The sequence below is a fragment of the Pipistrellus hanaki genome, assembly GCF_964339955.1.
Source record: "Pipistrellus hanaki genome assembly, chromosome: 10".
Taxonomy (NCBI): domain Eukaryota; kingdom Metazoa; phylum Chordata; class Mammalia; order Chiroptera; family Vespertilionidae; genus Pipistrellus; species Pipistrellus hanaki.
The window spans coordinates 29,000,956-29,027,219 of record NC_140512.1 but is presented as its reverse complement, the minus strand read 5'-3'; the positions used below and the strand labels follow the sequence as shown (position 1 = coordinate 29,027,219).

Sequence of the window (26,264 nt, the reverse complement as noted above, 5' to 3'; positions counted from 1 at the left end):
GTTTTTTGTTAGAAAGTATGGGCTTTGTTTTTAATCCGTTCTGACCATCTCTGCCTTTTAATTTGAGTGTTTAGTCCATTAACACTAATGTGAATATTAGTTGGGTTTACATCTACTGTTATATGGTACCTCTTTTTAGTTTCTTGGATCCTCCTTTCCTGCCTTTTCTGATTATATAATTTTTTTATAGTTATACTTTAATTTTCCTGTTGGCAAAACAGTTAAAGTTCTTTGTATTATTTTTCATTGTTGTCCTATGGATTATAATATACATTCTTAACATTTCGCAGTCCATTAACTGTTTACAATGCCCTGCATTACATAATATATGTAAACCTTGCCATCTTATAAGTCCATATCCCTTAATACTCTATTATAGTTGTGTATATTGTGTATAATACATTTATTATGAACTCCAGGAAACAATGTTAGAATTTCAGTTTAAACAACTATATGGTTTATAAAGAAGTTAAATGGAAAAATAAAAAAAAATATTTTTTAGATTTCCCCAAGTAGTTTCTATTACCAATGCTCTTCATTCATTTCTGAGGACCCATGTTTACATAATGTATCATTTTCCTTCGACCTGAAAAACTTCCTTTATCATTTCTAGTATTACATATCTAGAAAGCCACATCTAAAAAGCGTTTCGTTCCCCAAAGTTTCCAAGGTCCCCATTTTAATGCATCTGATAGGTAAAGGATCTAGAACTTTCCTATCTGAAATGACAGTCACTAGCCACGTGTGGCTATCTATAATAATAAAAGCATAATATGCTTATTAAACCAGACGACCTTTCAGACGAAGCAGCTGTGAGGGCCGAGGCCGCCAGGGCCAAGGCAGAGGCAGCCACTGAGGCTGCAAGGGCCAAGCCCCTTGCATGAATTCCGTGCACGGGGCCTCTAGTTTATATATAAAGATTAAGTAGGGAAAATTAAAAACAACTTAAATTTCAGCTCCTCAGTCACACTAGTCACATTTCAGGTACTCCATAGCCACATGTGGTTAGTGACTACCATATTAGGCAGTGTAAATTCAGAACATTCCATTAGGGCAACATTTCTCTTGGCCAGCACTAGTCTAGAGGCATAGCTTCGGTGACAGAGGGAGGCTCATCGAAAAGACAGAATGATTCTAACAATTAGCTAACATTCTATAATAGAATATCTTTTTTCTTTAATATTTATATACTGAGCTTCCAAAATCACAGTGAGGAATTAGTACATATTTTATAGTAATATAAATTCTTCATCAACACTTTGTCTCTGATTATATTAGAATTCCTTCTAAGGAACATTTGGAGAATTAAGAACGCAGGAAATTCAGATGTCGTATTAAAAGATCCTATCTTTTATATATTTATAATCACAGCAGAGATATGAACATTTACATGATGAATGTAGTCAGCCATTAAAAATCACACTTTAAAAAGATACAAAATAAAGTATGTTAAAAATATCATGATATGTTTATAGAACCAAACAGCATGCTTTTGCATAGAAAACTATCAAACACCTAGGTGAACCACATAATAATTCCCAAATATGAGGTCGGTTACCTGCCAAATACTGTGTTGTTCTCCATAGGAGAAGAAAAAGACAAACTCAATAAGAGCTTTGAAAACACAAAAAGGAGGAGCAGAAACATTAGTTCTGTGGCAGGCAGATGGTTTAGTTCAAAATTTTTCAATTATTTTAATAAATATTTTCCATTATCTTCTGAATGTAGTAGTGCCTGCTAAGGCTGTTAGCCAATATTTAAAACATCTCATTTACTATTTGATAATTATGCACTGGGCCAGATTTGAACCAGGCAACCTGCACATTTTTCATTGCCAAAATACCTCGATGTTAGAAACAGATGCTGTATTTTTCCTGCCAAAAATCTGAATAATATACAATATGTTTATCATATCAAAGCTTAAAATTAACATATAAATAAGGCAATTAGGCAGGCAAAAAGCTGATATCAATAATTTTGTTGGTTTTTTTGATGAATAATTTTCAAAATAATGCTATTTGTGTATTTTATACAGGGGGCATGAACTGAACTTTACATTTAAAAAATAAATAGATTTTAAAACAATCAGACTTTCCCCTCAAAGGTTGACTTACTGAATCATTCCGACCAAAGAAGGTATATACTGCATATAAGTAATAATCAAATAGCTGAGACATGAAATGGATGACATCAAAGGCAATTGGCTTGAGAATGTTCATCATCTGCATATATTTACCTGAAAAGAAAAAGTAGATCAAAATTAAAGTCGGTTATTTATAATTATAAAGTGACAATAAAAATCATTTACTAAAATACTTTTTAAAATATTATATTCCACACTAGCCACATTTCAAGTACTCAATAGTTTCTGTGGTTAGTGGCTACTGTATTGGGCAGCAAGATACAGAACAGTCATATCACCTTGGAAGGTGCTATTGCACAGCACTGATATAAATAATACCTACAAAGATGTTTTTCATCATCATTTTAACTGTCTGTCAAATATTCATGGGAATCCTATACTGTTTACAAATTACACTGTGCAAACATACAACACAGTTCCTCATTTCTTATAGATGCCACTTAAAATAATATTTAGGTATAAAAATGTCTAGGTATAATAAAACAAAAGACAATGTATTTGAGAAAAAGTGGGTGGTGTGTTTTTTTTGTTTGTTTGTTTGTTTTTAAATAAGCATATACACAACAGGAAAAGTAAAAAGGCAAGAAGAAAAAGGGAACATGGAAGGCACTTTCCATTCCCCTAAATTGTAGGCCTGTGAAATCTTATGTCAGAGGCCAGGAATATTTCTTTATCACTACATTATTCAAGAGCTGGGTATTCTCAAAATGCCAAGAACATATATTCTTCATTCCTTCCTTTGGAAGATGCCAGGATTCCATTCTCCTTCCTCTCAACATATGATATAGTTACAGAAAAAAAGTAAAAACCCAAATGTATGCATTTATAAACTTGTTAATGTATTTGAAGGGTGCCTGAGAGATGGGCTGAATCAAATAAATCAAAAGTCCCTAACAGTGTTTCTTTTTTTATTGAAAATAAAAGGGAAAGAAGCATATCTATTAATAATGTTCTTCTACAGAAGATGTTAAAACAGGCCATTTGCTTCCTTTCCAAATGAGTAAATAATTCAAGTGCTGGCTCCACTTTATGTCACTGCTGTAAATTTTAATTGGTACTATTGAAGATGCCATGACTCAAGAGAAAACACATTAATGGCAATAGGAAAGAATGACAAATTCAGTCTAATAGAAATGTCTACTATCAAAACCAAGGCTTTATTACCAAGAACTCAGTACATCTGTCTTAATTTACATGAGATGATAAATAATAGTCAGACGGTCAGAAAGACAAACACATATCACACACACATTGAAAAGTAAAAACCATTCAACTTAGATTTTATTCTTCCTACTACTTATAAGTCTTTTGTTTCAGAGTCATCTTTGCAATTATGTCACAGACATTCTTTTATTAGCTGCAATTGAAAAATATTTGAAGTATGTGGTCTTAGAACAATATGGATCACTATACAGATACTTCATTGCCTACAATCATGCCGTTTATTAAACTGTAACTATTTACACATAAAATAATAAGGCACTGTGAAGAAAAATAAATGGAAAAGTGTTACATTACATTACTTTAACCTATAGAAGCAAAAGAGAGATGAATAGGAAGAATGAGGAAGAATGCCAATATCTGGTTTGGGACACAGCCAGAATACAAAGCTTCTTTCCATTCCTAATAATAAGATTAAGCATCCTATCTAACAAAGAGGTGATATACAAATTGAACATCATGCTGTAACAAGATGGCTGCATCCACAGCAGAGGTAGGAATCCCATAACACAAGATGGCTGTGCCCACAGCTGAGGCTGAGTTCCCATAATGAGCCTTAATGAGCAATCAGCAGGGACCTGAAGCTGTGCCCCCCTGTCTGGTGGGGCTTGACAGGGGACCTCAGGCCACGCCCCCCATCCAATAGGGCTTGATAGGGGTGGGGATGGCCAGGTCTGAATCTAGCCCAATGGGGGTGAGGCTGGCTGGGTCTGGGTCTCTCGCGCCATTTTGAGGCTCACGTTGGTGGGCAGGGACTTGACTCTGGTTCCCTTGGTGCACTCCAGACTCTGACAGGAGGAATATTTTCATATACATTTTACTAAGTTTCTTTTATCTCTGACACTTCTACTACAGAAAAAGGGCAAATAGCAATATTAAAATATTTCCTCTAATTAATTCCCTTTTAATGTACAGGAATTTCATGCACCGGGTCACTGGTTGTTAACATAATTAATCTTAAGGAAGAATATAAAAAATAATTATTAATAGGTAAAACATTTAAATGTGCATTCAGAATGAAAACTAGATGTTCCCCACTACTCTGAAAAAACAAATTTAAACAACTATATTCATTCAATCAATTAATTCATGTAACCAACACCTTTGAAGGCTCACTATGTACTCTGGCCTTGTGTTAAGACCTAAGCAATAACAGAGTCCCTGCTCTCACACCTTAAATGATTATACATAGATGGCAGCCACCAATAAGCAGGTGACCAGTGTATTAAAATGCATAAGAGGGAGGACTCTGTCTTTCCACTTTAAGAAAGCAGAGTAGTGTTTGGAGGCCTGAGAAAGCTCTTGCACCTCCTCATTACTGAATTTAAAGGAGAACTTTACAATGAATTAAGCCTATATCTATGAAGAGATGAGAGTAAGGAGGTAAAGGTGGATAGGTATGATTATCAGAAAATGAAAAATCTCTAAAAGATTTTAGACCAGCAGTTGGCAGACCACAGAGAAAGGTTAGGCTCTGCATGACAGAGTCTCTGTGGTAACTACTCTGCTGCTCTCTTTTCAACTATTCCTAGCACAAAAGCAGCCACAGGCAAAATGCAACAAGGGAGGGTGGTGCATTCTGATAAAACTTTATTTACAAAAATAGGCAGCCAGACGATTTGGCCTGTACGTTATAGTTTCCCAACTTCTATACGAGGTGACAAGACAGTAAGTGGGGGCAGGCTGATGGAAAAAACGCAGACATTAATAAAACATAAGAGGACACAAAGGGAGATATTAGCTAGGATGGTCACTGCTTGGAATCAGCAGGTACAGCAAGAGAACAGGAGCAAGAAATGGGGCTGAAAAATAAGGTCCACATATGGGACAAACTTACCTCTCATCACCCTTTCCTGGACAATTACAATTAAAAGAAAAATAAATAGAAAGAGAACAAAGAATTGCCACCACTCCGGTGGCAAGGAGTGATGGGGTAAAGACTGCCACTTTTCATTACAAGCTCTCCTTTACTATTTAATGTGCTACTATGAGATGTACTGCCTTGATCAATATATAAAAGCATGGCTCTGATGTTAGTCTTCCCAGTTTAAAAATGTGGTTCAAGTGGTTCAGATGCATGCTGCCCTCCCTTTCTTCCTTTCTAATGTCCCCTGTGGGCCCCAGTGAGAGGGGTGGACACAGCAAGCTTTGGGTACACTGAAGAAGGCTCTCTGTTAGATAGCCCAGATGACCAAGAAAGCCATCTCTTTCCAAATCATCAGCTGCAAGAAGTTCCTATTCCTGCCTTCAACATTATAACCTCTTTGGACTTTGTCCGGGATCAGAATTCATGTTCCTTTGTTCCCCCACTGGCTGTGAAGCATGAAAGTTAAGAGCCTGCTGGCTTTAGGATCAGACACGCTGGACTCTACCATTTACCAGCTGTGTGACCTAAGGCAAGTTATTTATCTCTGGACTTTAATTGTTTGGTGCATATAAAAGGGGACTGTGAAAAATTCACAAGAAAATGAATGTGAAATATTTACAGAGCATATAATAAGGGAGCAGGAAATTTACCTATTGCTATTATTTTTAAAATAATCCTATATAATAAAAGACTAATATGCAAATCAACTGAACAGGGAATAATCTGGTCTCTATGATGTGCACTGACCACCAGAGGGAAAAGGCTCAATGCAGGAGCTGCCCCCTGGTGGTCAGGGCACTCCCCTAGGGGGTGTGCTGCTCAGCCAGAAGCCAGGTTCACAGCTGGCTGGCAAGCGCAGTGGCAGTGGCAGGCGCTTCTCCTGCCTCTGTGGTAGTGCTAAGGACCTCTTGGAGGATGTCCACCTGCAGCCTGCTCCTTGCTAAGCCAGCAGACAGGGGTCACAGACTGCAAGAGGGCACAGACCGGGCTGAGAGACCCCTCCCCCGCAAGTGCACAAATGTGCACTGGGCCTCAAGTTATAATTATAATGAACACAATAAGGGATAAATATATAGTGTTACTTGTAGGGAACTTAACCTAATCCGGGGAAGAGGAAAAGCTTCCAGGGAAGTACTGTTTAAACTCTCTCATCCTAAATCTAGACCATGAGTCCTGCATATGCATGGGGAGGATACATACAGAGGGACTGGCAAAGAACCCAACCAGTAGCAGCATGGACAAGGACCACAACCAAGAGGAAGAACAGTGGGCCTGCCTTAACCAGTTCATCAGGTGGGGGGCACAGAGAGAGGAGTATGGTTACCGCAAGAATGGTGAGCTAGGGAAATTCTGTGAGCCACGACTTCAATGCAGAGGAGGGCGTACAGAGATAAGGAGAAGGAAGTGGAAGAGTGTGTGTGTGTGTGTGTGTGTGTGTGTGTGTGTGTGTGTGTGTGTAGGGGGCGAGGGGATGATTTCTCCCATCCACAGTGGACTATGACAAGAGAGGAGGAAAAACTGTTTCTCCAATATTCAAGATTTTTAAAATTAAGGTTTGTCACTCCAACATATATTGGGCACCTACAAAAGTGAAAACCACTTGGCTGGGAGCTCTATACCCTGCAAAGATACCCCAAATTCTCTTCAGCTGTAAGAGCTGTCAATCTGATGGGGCAAGAGCAAGAACAGACTCTGAGTTGGAAAGATGTTTGTTATTCTTCCTGCAGCGCACGAAGTTGAAAGGTCAGCAATAGAGATAAATAGCACATAAAGGCAAACTTAAATGCTATAAATGAGGCAAAAAGGAAAGAAAGGAAAAGTTAGTGCAGCTCAAGCAATTTAGAAAAAGTGTATTGACCAATGAAGTGATGATCAGAGTAAAAAATTAACAGGTCTGTTAGCTAAGACACTGGCTACTAGTTTTTATTCTGTTACTTGAAATATTATATCTTAGCCCTCATTCCATCCCAAAAATTTCCAGTATCATTTTTTTATAACATATACTGAGGGATGACACATCTTGGATCATCCTTTCAAAAGACCATGTTGTATATAAACCTATCAATACAGAAAATGTTTTGAAACTGTTTAAAATATGAATTCATATACATAATATATTTTTAGAGAAACAAATATTGGAATGTATTCTAAATTAAACAATGATAAAATTTTCCTTAAACTTCACAGGTAAAAATATTAAGTTTCTTAAAAAAACAACTTTCAATTCAATCATAAAACAAGATTTTGAAGTTTTAAAATATACATAAATGTATTGTGGTGCTTCTATATAAGATTGTACTTAGGAATTAATTGACCCTACAACTTGATCCCTAGTATTTGAAATAAGTATTTTAAAAACAATTGATACAATTACTTACATTCATAAAAAATAAAAAAAACTACCACTTAAGCTGACTGTTATACAATTAAAAAAAAAGTCCCTGTTATTTTAAACACACACTGTTTACATTTCAAATGGGACAACACAGAAAGGAACTAATGGTTCTCAAAGTCTGTCAGCAGCACTAACATCACCTAGAAACCTGTTAAAAATTCATGTTCTCAGGTTACATCCAAGACCTACCAGTTTAATATTCCAGGGTGAAGTCCAACAACCTGTAGTAACAAGCCTTCCAGGGGGATTTTGACTCTAAGATTTAAGAGTCACTGGCTTAGATCATCATAAAAAAACAACAAGAAAGCACCGTTTTCATGACAGGCTTTTATTTATCTCTTGGTTTTCAAGATCTCCTCTTTACTTACTAATTTTTATCCTGCCTCTACCATGCATTCCCAACCTCCTTCATGGGCTTCTTTTTGCTCGATGAGTTTATCCCCTCTCAAGATAAACTCATCTACTATCAGGGTTAACTCAGTTTATACCAAATATGTATCCTGACCATGGTTATTCCCCTGATATCCAAATCTATCTGTCCATGTGTCTATAGACTATTTCTATTTAAATGTCCCACAGGTATCTCCAGATGTCTAAAACCAAACATACCATCAGCTCCCAAGTTGGTCTCCCTCTCATCTTTCCCTCTCATCATTTTAGTTGTGATAGGATAACTGGCCACACAAATCTAAAATTTAAGAATGATCTATCATCACGAATTCTCTAATCCTGTCCACTGTATTTCCGAAATATCTCAAATATGTCTCTACTGCTCCATTACAATAGCCATTGCTTTAAGCAGACTGGAGTCTTCAATATCTCTTACCTGGGAGATTTCAACAGCTTCCCAACTAGCCTTTGACCTTCACCAGGTTCTTCTTTATTTACATTGTGGCCAGAGTGATATGGAAGAAGCAGGAATAAGAATGAAGAAGAAAGAAGGGAAAAGGAAGAAGGAAGAAGGAAGAAGGAAGAAGGAAGAAGGAAGAAGGAAGAAGGAAGAAGGAAGAAGGAAGGAGGAGGAGGAGGAGGAGGAGGAGGAGGAGGAGGAGAAGGAGGGAAGGAGGGAGGGAGGGAGGGAGGGAGGGAGGGAGGGAGGGAGGAAGAAGTTGGGTTCTTTGCCAGTCCCTCTGTATATATGCTTGTGTTTCACCTGTTTAAAACCCTTAATAAGTTCATGTCCAGAGAACATTACATAAGCTTCATGGGACATTATATAATGCAATCTGAAATCTAGTTCTTGTCCACCTTTCCTGCCATATCTCCCCTGCTTATATGCAGAAAACTAATCTGTATAATGTGAATACAGCAATGGCTGCACATGTTCTTTTCACTCTGTCTAGAATGCCTTTAACAGGCAATAGAATCTATTCATCTTTCAAAGCCAGGTGGTGTGTGAGCTGTCCAGTGAGTTGGCCCTTTTATTTTGTATAATATGTTATCCCCATGTTGGGCTCTTTACACAGAATATGTCCTGTGCCTCACTATATTCCCAAGAGCTAACAGAGTGCCTCAAAAGAAAATCTATTGGATTGAAAATGAGTGAATCAATACACATGGCAGAAAAGGACTAATTTCCTTAATATAGAAATTAAACCATAATAATATCCTTATTTAAAAATGGGTAATGAATATGAACAAGTAGCTCACAAAGAGAAATATCTTTTTTAAGCATATTAAAAGATTCTTAAACTCACTCAAATTAAATACTTTCTGAATGAGATGTCATTTTTCCCTTCAGACTAGTGAGCACCTGAAGTTGAATGACACTGCTGAGAGACTGAGAAGATACTCTCCTACACTGTTGGAAAAACTAACAGAACCTCTGCAGTAAGTTCTTCAGTAACTTCCGTGGTAAATTGAAAATGTGCACCAAAACTGAAAATGTGTAAACATCTAGCATGAGGAAACATTTGTAGGAATTTGTCCTATAGCTGTATCTGAACAGACAAAAATATTTCAAGGTTTTTTCTACGATGGGCATTGTTTGTAGCATCAAATGACTTGAAACAAATGTTAAAAAAAAAAAAGGACTTGTCAATGGTGCATCTATACAATAGGGTCATAAAAAGAATGGGCTCTATGCATACTAAGGCATGCAATATCTTAAGATATTTTAACTATACCCTCCAGAAAGTTGAAGTCAAAAAAGTCAGATGAAGAACACTATGTATAGTGTGATCCAATTTTTGAAACAAACAAAAGGAAAGGTGGCTCGCATTAAATAGACTTGTAAATTTATATTAATGTTCCTCAAGGAAAACAGGAGAAACTCAGTAGTGTTCTCTGGGGAAGGAGACATGGAGGTCAGGGACTCTGTATCCTGAAGTATTTTCATTTTTAAATATTTTCATGCATCACCGTAAGAAAACTAATATTAATGTCCCACCTAAAAGACTATGCTAACGAAGGCGACAGATCTCTTTCCTCCCCTTTCTGCGTCCTCTCCATCACACACGCACACTTTGGCCACACTCGCCTCAAAATCCCGCAGATGTACACATCCTGGTTAAATCCTGGTGCGTATATTTTTCCCAACTGCTAAAGTAATAATCTTGTTGTAAGGTCTGTAGTTTTTACAGGCATGGATTCTGGCAACCTATCTCCTGCTCGGTCCTACTGTGCCCCATCCGGTGAGAGCTGCCTCCAGGATACAGACCTTGAATAGCACAGCTATTTCAGAGATGCCAGATTCCCCGAAAATTGCTCAGCCTCTGTCAGCAAGAAGCTGTCAAGCTTTTGGATTTGTCCCCACACTTGAGAAACACTTCCTGAGCTTTTCTAACAGAATTAGGTACCACCTGGGGCTGGGAAGTCCCATTAACACTCTTTTGTTTAATCTCTCTTAATTATCTGCCAAATAAATACTCATTGAAAAGGACATTTTGAATATGCCTTTAATGTTCAAAATGTGTCTCCCAACTATAATTAGTTCTTTTATCTTCCCAGCACCAAAAATTAATCTATCTTATTTACAACAACTGTACTTCTGACTTTGTAAAGAGACATTACCTTTGCCAGTTTATCATCTTTAAGCACTTTGTGCAATAACTACAGGGGGTAGTATAGTGCATTTACTAGTCAGGGACTCCTTAGTGAGTGGTTTCCTTAAAATTCTGTTTTATGAATATGTACAAGCTGAGATAAAGACATCTCAGGGACAGAGAAAATGGCAGACATAAAAATCTACTGGGGAAGTAATGACAGCACCCAATGGGAAGACATGAAAGTTAAATGACCATACAAGGCATTTCCTAATTGCAATTCCAGTAAAGGTTCTGGTGATGGAGAAGGCGGGAATTGCAATGGTCAGATTCTCAGTTCACGAGTCAAGTTTTATTCAGGATTGCTCTGCTCTCCAGGGATGACATAACAACGGCCCAGAAGGACACAGTTTTTCTGTTTCTATAAATCAGAAAACAGTGTCCACTATGTTGATCAGCAACCTTTACATAACAACTGGTAGCTATTTCCTTCTGAATTTAATCTCTGCAGCACATTTCTATCATCATGTTATCCTTTTCTTAGATAACGAGAATAGCAGAATGTACACCTTCTTCATTTCCATACACCTACCAAGAACTGAGGATTTGCAGTTGTTGTTTACATTTCACTAAATGAAACATGGTTTCTCCCCTCCTCAATTTTGTTTTAGCCGTTTACTTTATGTGACTCTACTGAACATCTGTCTTTTACAGTAAAAACAACATGACACCCCTCGTCATTTTTGAACGAGGTAAATTAAAAATATATAAACCACCACTTAAATGTACTTGATTGTGTTATTTCCCCCATGACATGGTTAAGCTCTTGCTCTTCCCTCCATGTTCAGATCGGTGCTATTCTTTCAGCCTGATTCTCAGAACGAAGACACACAAGGAGCAGAACTAAGATGTTTAGAAGCCAACTTAAACTTTCTGGCTGAAAGCCATTGGTGTTCGGATAGTTATTCAACATAACTAAGCAAAAGCTGCCTTCATTAAACTGCATCTCAAGCAGTGTGTTCAGACCCTGAGAACTAGTGAGTCCAGGAGGATGACAAGAATTTGGAATATCTGTATCCGTGAGAACCATGTAAGGGAATTGAACACATTGATCCTGAAGAATGCACTGGGGAGGAGGGTATGAAAAAGGGAAGAACAGTATAACCACCACCACACATGTGAAAAGTGACCACATGGAAAAGTAAGAGAAAAAATATAGACTTACTCTTTTTGCTTTTAGAGACAGAACTAAGAAAACAAAATTATAGAGAGAGATGTTTTGGTTTTATCATAAGGAAGAGATTTCAATGAATTAAACCAGTAGTAGAATGAGTAGTCCTGCAAAAAAACAGGTTTCCAGTGACTGTGAGACATAATAAAAAAATAAAAAATAAAAAAGGCTAGATGGCCACTACATTATAAGAGGTATTTTAGAAAGAAATCCTTATTTTATGGGAATTCATAGTAGACAACCTCTCAGAATCCTTCCAATTCTGATTTTATATATCCTAGAGAGTAACTCATGACTCCATATTTGGTTAGCTTTCTTTGATAAAGAAGAAATAATCATCCATAAAATAGCTTTTTAGAATCTGCCATTTTTCTTTGACATGAAAATATATAACTTTTCTTTCTCTCTTAATTCATTATTACTTTTCCACTATTTCCCCTAAAGGAAGTGGGACTTCTAAAAACCATTCTGTCTACTTTATCCTATTCATTAATGAAATGTAGAAATTATCTTCAAGAACACAGACCATTTTAGCAAAGCTAAGTATAAACTAGGAAATAGGAAATTTTCATCTCCATAAAAGAATACAATTAATTTTATAGAAAACCACTAAAATTCATGACTAGTATAGATGACTTAATTTGAGAAGACATCTCTATAACTAATGTTAAATGTTCAGACTATTTTGTGAAATTTGAAGGCTGAAATAGCATATAAAATGTTTAAATACTGACATTTGAAAAATTTCACATCATCTTCAAAACCAAATATTTTAAATATAGCATTTCTTTATGCTTTTGCCTTTTACACAATTATCAATAAAGGTCTTATGTGTAATCAGGACACTTCCTATGGTGACAATATTTGGTTTATAGAACACTGTGTCTGAAAATGCCAGAGAATCACAATTCACTTTGCCTATCTGACTGGAAGATGGTGAAGATGAATGGAACAATGAAGTAAAAATACTGTATAAATGTAAAACTGGAACTATCATCCTCCTACATGTACCTCTACCTCACATAGAGAATTTTTCACTATATTTCAATTAATTGAGATATTTTAGAAAATGTGGAGACACAAATACTAAGTAGTTAACTGAAACAAGAAAAAGTAACAATATTAATATTATACTATTTGGAACAATTAAGATAAGAAAACACTGACATATGACAATCATAAACCTTTCACTGCAGTGGGCACTAAAAATATACAAAGCTCGTGGGCACAGACAGTGTGGTGAAGGCCTGGGGTGGGGTGGGGGCTGGGTGCAGAGGAAGAGAGGGTGAAAATTATAATACTGTTAACAATATAAAATAAATACGTAAACAATTCAAACTTCTAAAAAGGCAAGTAAAAATCATTTCGTAACAAAAGCAGACTAATGTAACTGCTATAATAATTTTCTTTAAAAAGGTGTAGCTACTTACCAACAAGTCTTATTACATTCAGTGTTGTATTTGTTAAGATGGGTGCATTTACTTTATTTAGACTGTAATCTGATTTCTTCCTGCTCTTTAAGGTTTCTCGAGAAACGCTTTATATAGAGAAACAAAAGAGTTGCAATTAGGGTTGTCAAGTGGTAAGTCAGTAAGTTATCCAGCTTAGAATCTATCCTTTATTCACTAACTAGTTATTGAAAATCTTACCATGTATCAGGTGGGAATATAGAGATTATTATCTTCCTCCTTACAGAGCTTAAAGTCCAGAGGGGAAAATAAATTAGTAAGCAAAATAATAAAGTACTATAATGTACTTCTTTGATTCTAAGACATTAATTACCAATTACATAGAAACTATGTCTCTTTAAATAGCACATGTTCTAGGGAAATTACACATCCAAATGTACCTAGCAGCCTGATTTCAGATATGTAAATATGAAAAAAATTCTCTCCTTATAATCTGAAGTATAATGGTCGAATCTGGGGTTGGGAAGTGGAGTGGATAACTTGTACTAAGATCAAAGGTAAGAGAGAACAGAGCATGCTCAGAGAAGCACACAGAGTTCACAAGACTAGAGAATAAGTGGGCAGGTGAAGTGACAAGAAAGGAGTTGAGGAGAGGCCAGGTCACCGAAGGCAATAAAGCCTAATTGAGTATGGACCTTACGTTGCATGCAGAGGGTGAGCCATTAAATTTTTTAACCAGGTAAAAGACATGATAAACTTTGTATATAAGAAAAAAATCTAAATTTGTATCCAAGAATGGATTAGAAGGGTGGCAAGATTGGAGACTGGGAGCCAAGGTAAAGGGCACTGCTTCAATAATAATCTGGCACAGAGATGATTTCTACATGAATAGGAGGCACAGTGAAACACAATGAATTCTGGTAAATTTAAGAGACAGAAGTTAGAATGGATAATAACTGTTAACTGAATGACTGCAGTTAGTAGTTTACATTATTTATACTTCTCAGGCGTATGTTAGAATAGTGTAGGAGGCTGCATAACCTTACCAAAAATACAAGTATATACACATATACTGGCAGACACTATCTATCTTACTTGTTCATTTCCATTTAATTACAGCCTTCCTTCTGGATACAATATACCCCAAACATGCCACAGAATAGTTGCATTCAGTTCATAATAGATCATAAATGTAGATTTTTAAATATTACATATATGTGAAAAATAATGGAAATAATTTTTTCCCAGTTAAAATATTCACAACTACATGACTTGCTCACTTATAAGGGATTTGAAATCAACTAAATATAACTAGGGGATGAAATGTAGAGAAGGGTATACTTAAATTTGTCATTAAAAATAAAGTATATCTGTGCTTAATAAATGCCTGATGGTCATGAAATTCACTTACATATCAGAATTAGTCCCACTTAACTGGGAGGAGGTGACAAAAAATATTATTTACTTCTTCCAGTTTTTAAAGAGGACAATTTATCATAAAGCAAAATTCAAGTACAAAAAGGGAGCCTAACAGAAGATTCAAATGGTGAACAGACATGGCATGGGAAGATAGGTGGTGACTTTTTATATTTACTAGATTGAGGCAGAAACTCCACAGACAAAAAAAAAAACAAAACAAAAATAACTTTTCTCCCGGAGGTTTTCTGATCTATGTGAAGCATAAATTGCCTCCAATGGCATCATTGATCGTATAAATCAAAGGTTTTTGGGGTTTTTTTCTGCAAATACCATTGATCTCTAAATTAAGAGCTTGTTGATTATGTCCAATATTAAAGAAAAAAACTACATCTTTAGCCTTTTGAAAATCATTTTAAAAACATATTAACTTCGGTCACATGTTATAATCAACAGAAATTTTCAATTTTTGTTTTTTGTTTTCCCTTACCCTTTCAAGGAAATCTTGCGTGTTGCATGTGCAACATAAAATGCAAAACACCGTACAACCTAAGAGCCACTGTACCTCTTCACAGGAGCATCGCCCGTCTGCTCGTCCACATAATCGCGTTTCAGTTCCTCTGGAACATCGCTGTCACTGTCATACTCCTGATAGGCGCTTTTCTCCTGTTCATCAGACTCATACTGAAGAAACACAGAATGTTCAAAAATGAGTATGAAAAGCCAACCGTCATTAGAGTGCTTCAATGAAAAAAAAAAAGTATCCAATTTTATAAGAAGAAAGTTCTTAATAACTTAGTTTCATTTTGCCATCAAAAATCATTCCACTTTCTTCTTCATCATCCTACTTTAACCAGCTCAAAAAAATAAATAAATTGCAAACATTTTTACCTACTAAAGCTCGTAAACATTTAAAAAAAATCAAATATGCACATAAAGAAAATAAACATCCTGCTAGGCTTTAGGAGAAAAAAAAAGTGTTCATGTGATTTTTAAAAGTAATCTCTTCTTCCAAGTGGTTTCATCCACAAGTTCTAACTTGCTAATTCATTGTAAAGAGGATGAGTATACATTCTGGCACACTGGACATGCTAATGCAGCTTAATAAACATGCACAACACACATGCTAATATTCTATTTCATTATGATGAATGAGATTTAATTCCAAAGGCAACTTAAAAAATTAGGCTTAGCAACTAGGGAAAACTGAGACCAAAAAAAAAAAAAAAGGTGGATTTTTTAAAGAAAGGTACCCTCGTAACAGTTTCCTATCTTTATGGCAACATAGTCCTGTGCCAGAATAGGAGAGGAGTAGAGTCCATGCACAGCAAAGGAAGCAATGGTATCATCATTATCATCATCATCATCAACGAATATTTTACTGATTTTTTTTTTTTTTTAACAGAGAGAAAGGGAGAGGGATAGAGAGTAAGAAACTTTCTGCACACCCCCTAATGGGGATGTGCCCACAACCAAGGCACATGCCCTTGACCAGAATCAAACCTGGGACCCTTCAGTCCACAGGCTGTCACTCTATCCACTAAGCCAAACCAGTTAGGGCATAGCTAACATTTATTAAATTTTAACCAAATACTCTGCCGAGTGTTTTCATGAATCATCTCATTGAATTTTCAAAACAATTCTATTAGAAAGTTTTCTCCCCATTTGCCAGTTCAGGAAATCAGTATAATGAGGACATAGGAAGAAGTTAACCTAATTCACCAATTGTTTTTGAGTCTCTAAAGCATTATGACAGGCCATATTAAGCTGTGGACCCTGACTCTCAAAGATTAGATCAATATTAACAACTACAGGCGGGCATGACAGGTACACTCCACTACTTGTACACAGTAGTCCTGATGACATTCCGGAAGGTATTCTACACAAACACTCCTGGTTATAACAACAGGGCTTCACAATTCCACAGAAAAATAGATCCTCAGTTTCAAGGATTCTATATTTGCAAATTTTCCTACTCACTAAAATTTATTTGTAACCCCAACAATAATTCTTCATGATACTTTCATGATCATTCATGGATATGGTCAGAGAGGAGAAATTTTGGGGTTACCCAACATATTTTCTCAACTAGTTCTCCTGCTGTAAACAAGTGTCCTTTTCATAGTCTAATCAGTGCCACATTTTTCAAAAATTTTGAACTTTTTGCTGATAATTTCACTGCTTAGACTGGCCCCCCGCATAATACTAAGTGTTCCTAAGTACAAGAGAACTGTAGTGTGCCTTACTGCAAAAACACGTGTTAGATAAATTTCATGCAGGCATGAGTTACAGTGCTGTTGGCCATGAGTTCAATGTTCATGAATTAACAGCATATATCAAATTAGGTGTCTTTAAGCAAAAGCAAACATAAAACAAAAATACTTGAAACGATTAGTTAATGAAAATAATATGACTAGAGGCTCATAGGTACCTAATCCATATTTCCCATAGAAGCAGTGGTTCTGTATTTGCTAATTCAGGGTTCATGGCAACTCAAAAAAACACAAGTGCCACAAACAATGAGAATCAAATGCTTTGTGAGATTTAAATTGAAAAAAATTACCAATACAGAGGGATATTATTTCAAAAACATTGGAGAGATTTTTAAATTCTTTCAGTTTAGTCTGGCAAAATTACACAAAGAATCAATAAATTGTCATTTTAAATGTAATTTACTATAAAATAACTTCTATTTTGTGATAAAAAGTGATAGTGGTATACTTACATGGCAATATTTTTTAAATTTACATATTCACTAAACACTAAAGAAAATGCCAAAACTAAAATACACATAACTCAACAGATTTTTGTCAAATTTGAAGTTTCCAATTTCAGCTTCATGAAACCTAAAAGTCATACTGTTTTCCTCTGGAAATTATGTTTTCCTCTGGAAATCATGAATATCAGGAGGACCCATCTAAATGAAATATTGTGAAAACATCCTGTAGGTTACTATGAAGAATTCCCCCATTGTAATTATGGAGAAACTGAGAGTGAAGAATCACAGAGCTAATAGAAAGTTTGCCTTCAAACACTTTCCATAAACTCACACTACCTCTACTTTATATTGTTTGGGTTTTTTTTGAGCTGCTCAAAGTGTCATTAAAACATCATACTTCCAAACTCAAAAGCAATCCTGCCAGGTAAGACATTATCCTCTATCAAGAAAAGGACACAGAAAAAAATAACACTCTGTTGCCCAAGAATGGAGTTGAGAAAAAAAGTGCAGATCTATTTCCTCATGCATCCATGTGTCTGACAAGTCAGATAAAGCCTAATATGCTAAGTGTCCAATCTGTTCAACCAATCAAAGTGTAATATGCTGATATGCTAAGGATGCTCAAACGCTTGCTATGACATGCACTGGCCACCAGGGGCAGACACTCCTACCAGTAGGTTAGTTTGCTGCTAGGGCCCAGCCGATTGGGACCGAGTAAGACATGCTAGACAAGCCTTGGAGCCCTCCCACATCCCTCCCTGGCCCCAATCATGCATGGGTGGGATCCCTCAGCCTGGCTTGTACCCTCTCGCAATCTGGAACCCTTTGAGGGATGTCGGAGAGCTGGTTTCGGCCAGATCCTGCAGGCCAGGCCAAGGGACCCCACTGGTGCACGAATTTGTGTACCAGGCCTCTAGTATGCAATAAAGAACCTATACTCCTACTCCATTAATCTGGTAGTAACAAAGTATTCTAATAAGAACACAAAGTAAATAGGCAAATTTTATCATTCAAAAGGACAATGTCAAGAAAGCATATTATAAAGCCATTACCTATACAAGCAGTAACACAGGAACAGAAGGAATATATAGGTAGGGATATGAGTGGTGAATGGATAAATAAATCTAGCCAATTGCCTTGCTTAATGGGTAGAACTCTTCAAAAAGAAAACCTCACTTAATGTTTCCCAATATGTTTTAAAAACACCACCTACCCCGTTAGATGCCAGGACATCTTCTGTTTCTTCATCATTGTGGTTGGCATGAATTTCAAATGGATTCCCAACACTACAGTACTGCTCAAACAAGGTCTCTGTTTTTGAGGACGTTGAGGCTGGCTGCTTACTAGGTGAAACTGATGGGGAACGAGACTGTTCCATGAATTTAAATTCCTAGACATTAGAAAAGGAAACATATATCTTTTAAAAACAATAAAATTCAAATACATAGACATTCCATCACTGTGAATGTAGAGTTAGAGGGGCACAGGGAGATTAATTCTGATTCTTTAGATTGTTCACTTTTAAAACCTGCAAGTTGTCTCAAAATTACATAGTCAAAGGTTTTCCTAAGACTAGTATCACTTACAACTGTGTTATCTGCATTAAGCTATTTTTGGCTTACTTTATGTAATTGCACAGGAAATTTTTTAAAATAATTTAAATATGAGTGATAAATCTGAAAAAAATTAACATAGCAAAAGCATTAATAGGATATGGTTTTAATCAATAGTCTTTGTTAAAACTAGTTATTGTTAGGTTAAACACCTTGCATACTTATTGTACCACTTAAGATGTTCTATACAAAATCATCAAAAACAAAGCATGTAGAATATATCTTTGTTATAATGTTGTCTATAAACTTTCTTCTTTTAAAAAATTAAATTTAATTTAAATTAATTTTATTTTTCCAACACCATTTATCCCCTCTATGCCCTCTTCCATCTCCATCTATAAATTTTCATTTATTTTTCTTCATATGCCAAGAAGTAGATAGCACAAACACACATGCTGAGGTCAGATGATAAATCTTATGGTCCTAGCTTGCCATTAATTCATTCCATTCCATTAACTTCCTATATAATGTTGGAAATGTCACCTGGCTTCTGTGTGGCTCAACTTTCCCATCTATAAAATAAGAGGATCATCTAGAATGAGAGAATCACAAATGCTAAAGCAAGAGTTGTAGTTCCAAATACAAATCATGCATTTTCCACATAAGGAAACTGAGGCAGTCTGGAGAAATCCAATGCAAAATTGAAGATCATGCAGCTAATTAGAGGAAAAGACTGCATAATCCTAAAGTTCCTCTGAATTGCAAAACTATTGGTTTGATTATTTTTAATAAAAATGTACTACATATTTTTCTTATACCTTTTAATTTTTAGTAGTAATCCTAAATTTATTTTTTCCATATACATTGATAATCTTCTTAAAATTACATTGGCTTGTGAAGTTTCAAATGATGGTGTTTTTTTTTAAATTGCAAGTACACATTAAATCAGATTAATCATACTGCTTAAAAATCATGCCATTATTTTTATAATTCTAAACAAGAAGTGACTATAAATTAATGACAATTAAGAAAAAACTTCTATAAGAATCTTGTGTTAAGGTAACCACTTATGTTGTGGTTTCAACACTTAACTTGAGATCTATCCTGTTAAAAAAAATGTAAGTGCACAAACAGTATTGTTAACTATAGGCGAAATCTTGTACAGTTGATTTCTAAAACTTATTCATCTTGCATAACTGAAACTTCAAGGTAACTACTTAAAGAAGATAATGCTCACTTGGATGGAAATGTTTCAGTGTACCTTGTAAAATAAATTGTCTTATAACTATACCAAGTGTGTGTGCACTGGTTAAACACAAATTCAAACAAATTATTTAAACAGACATACCATATCAATGTTAGAATTTTAATGTTAAGGAATCAAAGTAATATATGAATTCTAAAATAATTTTTAAATTAATGTTAATTTTCCTGTATTTGAAAGCAGTTATTAATCAACATGTTTCAGTTATTTAATATTTCCACATTAGGAAAGCAATATGATAGAACTGGATAACAAGCAAGCTATTATATAATATGAGCATAAAGATTATCCCTATAAAAAAAACTTTTAGTATGTATTCTTTACATTTATCCAGAATAAGAAAATTGATTCAAGAAAGCCATTCCTCCCAAAGGCAAAAACTAAATGCACTGGACCTTCTAAGTTTATACACAGAATCTTGACATTTAGTATTTGTAGTACAAAATCTATCACAAAAGGAATGTTTATCTACAATGTGTTTCAACTAAGGGAAAAATCAGATCACTTAAAGGTATTCCCACAGATTACAAATTCTATAAGGATTCCAGGATCAATTGACTAATAACGAATAGCTAAGAGTGGTTTTTATAAATGCCTCTTTTATTTCTGAGCTATTTCCTCATTAGAAGCAAATTTATGAGTTACAGCATAAATTAAGATCCTACTAATCCTTTGACGAAATGACAAAAATTCTGCAAATATAGCATTTTCATTAAAGACCATCAAAATATAACTGGTTAACTTTCTGTGAAATTTAAAAAATAAAGTGACTTTTATGGAATTATAAAAAAATATTTATTTTAATTGTGACTCTTCTTAAGCAAAAGAGCGTTCTTGAAGTCAGTTAATTGAACTTGTAAAAATAGTTTGATATCCAAAAAGGATCCCTCTTATAATAGAGGCTTGCTATTAATTACTTTTATGGAAGAAAAGGCACTATTCTTTAATTTATTTTGTACATGCTCTCATGTATTTTTTTTAAGGATGACTAAATAAAAGACAGATTTATTTGTTTTTAAGAAACACTTACATGAAGTTGCAAAATGCTGAAATTTGACTTAACAGGACAAAGTTCCCAGGTCTCATTTTCTAGAAACATTCTCAGTTCATCAAGCCGTGTTCTTAAAAAATAAAAATAATAAAATTTCAAAAAGTAAGAAGTATACTATACAGAAGAATTAAAAAATGAGATAGAATATAAACAATTATAGAAGATCATCGTGATCATAACCAACTTTGAGAACCCATTCAGACCAACACAGCACATTTACTTTTGTTAATATGTTATCAATCTTAAAAGACTCTTATACTTACTAAAAATCTCAAATATTTACTTAATTCTGAATATTTTTTACTATATTACAAAAATAATAATACACAGAAAAATGACATTTTTATTAAGGGACTAAACCAAAAGCTACTCACTAAATCATATACTTAAAATATCTTCAGCTAATCATATATCAATAAAAAAAAAACACATAGGGAAATAATTTACAGAATTTATGAAATCATAAATACTAATAAATGCTTTATATTAAGTAGCATAGATCATAATCATGCTGAAGTGATTGTGCCCATACCTCACACCATATATAAAAATTAATTAAAATGGACCACAGACCTAACGTAAGAACTAAAATTATAAAAGTTTACAAGTCTTACAATTCAACAATAAAAAAACATGCTATTAAAAAATAGGCAAGGGCTTTGAATGCCATTTCAGCAACAAAGATATACAAATGACAAATAAGTACATAATAAGATGTGACTCATTGGGGAAATGTAAATCCAAACAAAAATGAGATACCACTTCACACCACCCACTAGGATAGCTATAACCAAAGAGACAGACAATAACAAGCGTTAGCAAAGTTTTGGAGAAATTAGAATCCTTATACAGTGCTTCTGGAAATGTAAAACAGTGTAGCTGCTTTGGGAAAGTTTGGCAGTTCCTCAAATTGTTAAACACTGAGTTATCATATGGCCCAGCAATCCCACTCTTTATTGGTTTCCAATGGCTATAACAAATTACCACAAATTAGGTGACCTAAAACAATAGAAACTTAATCTCTCACAGTTCTGGAGGCCAGAAGTTTGAAATCAAGTTGTCAGCAGGGCTACACAATCTTCGGAACTCTAGGGGAAAATCTGTTCCCTTTGCCCCTTCCAGCTTATGGTGGTTGCCACCATTACTTGGTTTATGGCCACAACATTACAATCTGCTTCTGCCTTCACATTACTTTCTCCTGTCTGTGTGTATGTCTTTTTGACAATAAGTAAAAAATACAGAAAGGAGACCATTTAAAAAGTCAGTTTTTGCACTGCATGCATCTTGCAGTCAGTACCAGGAACACCAAAAGGTCTCCAGTTGCCTGCTGGATATAAAGCAATTGTTTGGAAATGGACATCTGGCATGCCTTGGTTCTAACAGAGTCAGTACCGCTCCTGGCTACCTCAGAGTCCTTTATCCCCGTCTATGTACGATTAAAAAGGTACTCTTCTTTTGCACAGCTATGTGCAATGTGTATAAGCCAGGCCTTCTATTTTAGCAGGGCTTAAGTTTTGACAAAAAAAGAAACATAACTAAAGGCAGTGTTAGGGTTTCATTATCCCTTAACACTGTTTTCTTGAGGCTTAACCAATTAAAACTTTTAGTTTTAAACATTGTCATTAAATTTATTTTCTTTCAAAGCAAATATTTAACTTTACAATTATCAGAGAACAATTGTATTTAAACATACTTAATAATTAATATGCCAATGGTTTAATGTCTCATAGTCTCTCTTCTGAATGGCAAATACAACTGTCATCAGATGTTGACTTCAAACAAAGAGAGAAAGCAGAATTTCAAATCCTGACTCTCTCTGGACCAAATAACAATAAAATCAAAACTGAATTTTAAAAAGTAAAAATACAGAGTAAAAAATAAGACTGAACTCAACTGAAACAATAAAATGTATGTAAGGGACACAGCACAGAGTCCAGCTACTACCAAGATCTAATACACAGAGTGCCTCCCAAAAATATATATACACACTTCAACAGCTGATAGCTCAATTTTGAAAATGAAATGTATTTTAATAAACACTGCGTATAAAATTTTTTGGGACACCCTCTATGTTAGGTCCCTCATTTAATGCTGCTTTAAGTATACCATCACACTGCCGTATGAACATTATTACCCACCTTCCTCCCTCCCCAAAGCCATTCCTAATCACCCTTTGGGTTGTTTGGCAAAGTAATATAGTACATAATCTTCACTTTGTAGCTACCCTCTGAATATCTCATGCCCTCTTCTCTAAAAGCCTCCTTACTTCCAAAAAGCAGAATCCTTCAAGCACCCTCACCAAGTGCTGCCTCTACTGGTTTAACTTTCTTGCTAGAGCACACAGACAATCAGGCATAACACAGTGGCCAAATCCTTCCTGATGTAATTAATAATCATCTTTCACCCAGAAAGAAATCAGCTCAATAATTAGCTCGATATTTTGAGACCCTCAAGACAAAGATTATATTAAAATTGACAATGAGTAAGTAATGAGATAAAAGATTTTTGGTAAAAAAAAATCCTGAACCATCCTAAAAAGAGCTACAAAGAACACATATTTTCAAATTCAAAAATAATTGTTTTAAACCAATTAATGTTAAAAGCTTAATTAGAAATAGATCAAAGTACCCTCAACACCTAAATAAGTCTGTTCATATTTTACTAAAGTTCTTACCGGTGGTAGTTCTTAAAATAATTGATGCTTTGCTTTCTAATAGACTCTTGCAAAACTTCAGATTTGCTACCACAAAATTCTTCTCCAACTTGCATCAACCTAGTTGAATAAAAAGATTCATATAAATTTCATCAACATCCTGATTACAGTAAAAAAAAAAAAAAAAAAAAAAAAAGTCCAGAAGTTTCAAAAATAATAAATAATGAAATCGGGATGTTTGAAGAAATTCTAAAGATCATAAAGACATTATGGTTTATAAACATCCAAAGGATAGAAATATTTAAACAGATTCACATACAAACCCTGAAGAAAATAAATTATGAAAGCTCAATTATCTTCATTTCCCTGAAGAAGTTATGCATGATAACTCACTAAAATCGTGATTTCTTTGATAATTATGATTTCTTTAATTATCATGGTTGAATCAATCAAAGAATAAGACAAGATCTCAAACACTACCTGCTGATTATATCCAAAACAAAGATGAAGTCATCATATTTGAATATAGACAAATCAGTTCCAAGCAAGTAGGTCTTTACTTTTAGCTGAACATCCTGTAAAAAATAAATGTTTTCAAGTAAATGCAAAATTTTGAAAATAAGTTTTTAGAACTATTTATTCTATAGTTACACATTAAAATGAGACAGAAATATATACTTAATTGATAAAGAATATCTATCTAGACCTTAGGGTGATATCACAGAGACAATTCCATAAATATCAGATATAGTACAGTAATAGTAATGATCACCACTATTTTACATACACCCACACATGCAAGATAAAAATTACATACTTATACAAAATATTAAAAAATCACCATTATTTATAGGCTAGAAACCCCAAAATAATCTATTCAAAAATTATTAGAATGAATAACATATAAAAATGTGATAGTTTTCATGTATATCTGGTGTAGTACTTTAAAATGGAAAGATTCCATTTAAAATAGATATTAAAATATACTTAGAAATAACTTTAATAAAAAGCTAGCACTCTAATGAGAAATAAAAGAAATGTCAATAAATTGAAAGTTAAGGAATAGGACAGTGACTAAATAATGTTAAGATGTCAATTTGTCCAAATTAATGTAGAAGCTCAGTGAAATTCTAATTCAAATCAACATCAAAACCTGTCTTCCAAAGATTCTAAAATTCAATGGTAATAATAAACGGGCAATAATTGCTTTAAAAAAATAAACTTTGAAAAGATAGAATGAAAGTTATGAGTAATGTTGGAGGACTAGTACTATCTGCAATCCTGTATTAAATATATTAAAAACCTTTTTAAAAGAATGCTAACAATATACAGAGAAATCAACATAATAGAACAAATAACTCAGAAATAGTTCTAATATATACACTAGAGCTTAATAAACAGCAGTAAAATTCACTGTTCTGATTATTTACGTTGTTTCAATCATTATGATTACAACCTTACATATGAATAATTGTTAATCCTGGGACAGCACTGTTAAGCAAGCATATATTATCCCCCTAAGAAGAGAAACTTAAGTGAATGACAAAGCTAAGATTTGAATCCAGGTCTATCTGCCTTCAAAGTCTCCCTTTTCTCCTGTACCCTGCTACAAAGAAGAGTAACAAATAAAGAGGGAAGAAAAAGATTAGCCAGCAAGTAACAAAGGAAAAACTAACTAGATTGGGTGAAACTTCCTCTCTTTATTATCAAAAGAAATATAAAATGTATTAAATAAATGTTTTGTATGTTTTAGAAGGATTAAAAATTAATACAATAAAGAAAAAATATAATCTGATTACCTATTAAGTATTCTAAGCAGTATTCTAGGTATTGGAATACTGCAATTAATCCAAGGTTAGATAAATACATTTATAATTACCAGATGAATATTTATCTAAGCTTTACAAAGGAAAGAACATTTTAAGAATGTAAGATAAATCACAAAAAACAAAGGTTAATAGTTTGACCTCTTAAAAATCTTATCTGCATATTGAAACTATAAGTGAAAATAAATAAACTATATACAAAGGATTACTCATTTCTTGCATAATTTATTTAGGACCTATGAACAAAAAACATAACTACTAAAAAATTTACAAATAATTTTTAAAAATTAAAAAATAGATCACTATGCTTCAAAGTCAAAATAAAGAATCTGTATTTAGATAATTTAAAAAATAATAAAATAAAAATTCACAATCAACAATTAATAGATTTTCAAATGTTCAACTTCTCTAATAATTAGAGAAGTAGGAGTAAAAACTCTAATAAATATAAATAGATTCAATTGCTATATTAAAAGATAAAGTCCCTTTCTTGAAAAAAGTTTTTTACACTTATGGGACACACAACTAAAAC

At 34.3% G+C, this 26,264-nt stretch overlaps 1 protein-coding gene across 2 annotated transcripts in view; it reads right to left on the bottom strand.

Annotated features, from left to right (window-relative positions):
• Positions 1-26,264, bottom strand: part of VPS50 (VPS50 subunit of EARP/GARPII complex) — a 117,168-nt gene that overhangs the window by 22,240 nt on the left and 68,664 nt on the right. The window contains exons 15-21 of one of the 2 annotated variants that reach the window (XM_084897078.1): positions 24,387-24,481; positions 23,928-24,026; positions 21,233-21,323; positions 18,599-18,775; positions 15,232-15,350; positions 13,272-13,378; positions 2,115-2,236 (exon numbers count right to left, since the gene is read on the bottom strand). In XM_084897078.1, coding sequence (XP_084753204.1) covers positions 2,115-2,236; positions 13,272-13,378; positions 15,232-15,350; positions 18,599-18,775; positions 21,233-21,323; positions 23,928-24,026; positions 24,387-24,481 — 810 coding nt within the window. Of the gene's footprint in view, positions 1-2,114; positions 2,237-13,271; positions 13,379-15,231; positions 15,351-18,598; positions 18,776-21,232; positions 21,324-23,927; positions 24,027-24,386; positions 24,482-26,264 lie in introns of those variants that run through there. The other variant, XR_014796170.1, reaches the window with a different exon arrangement.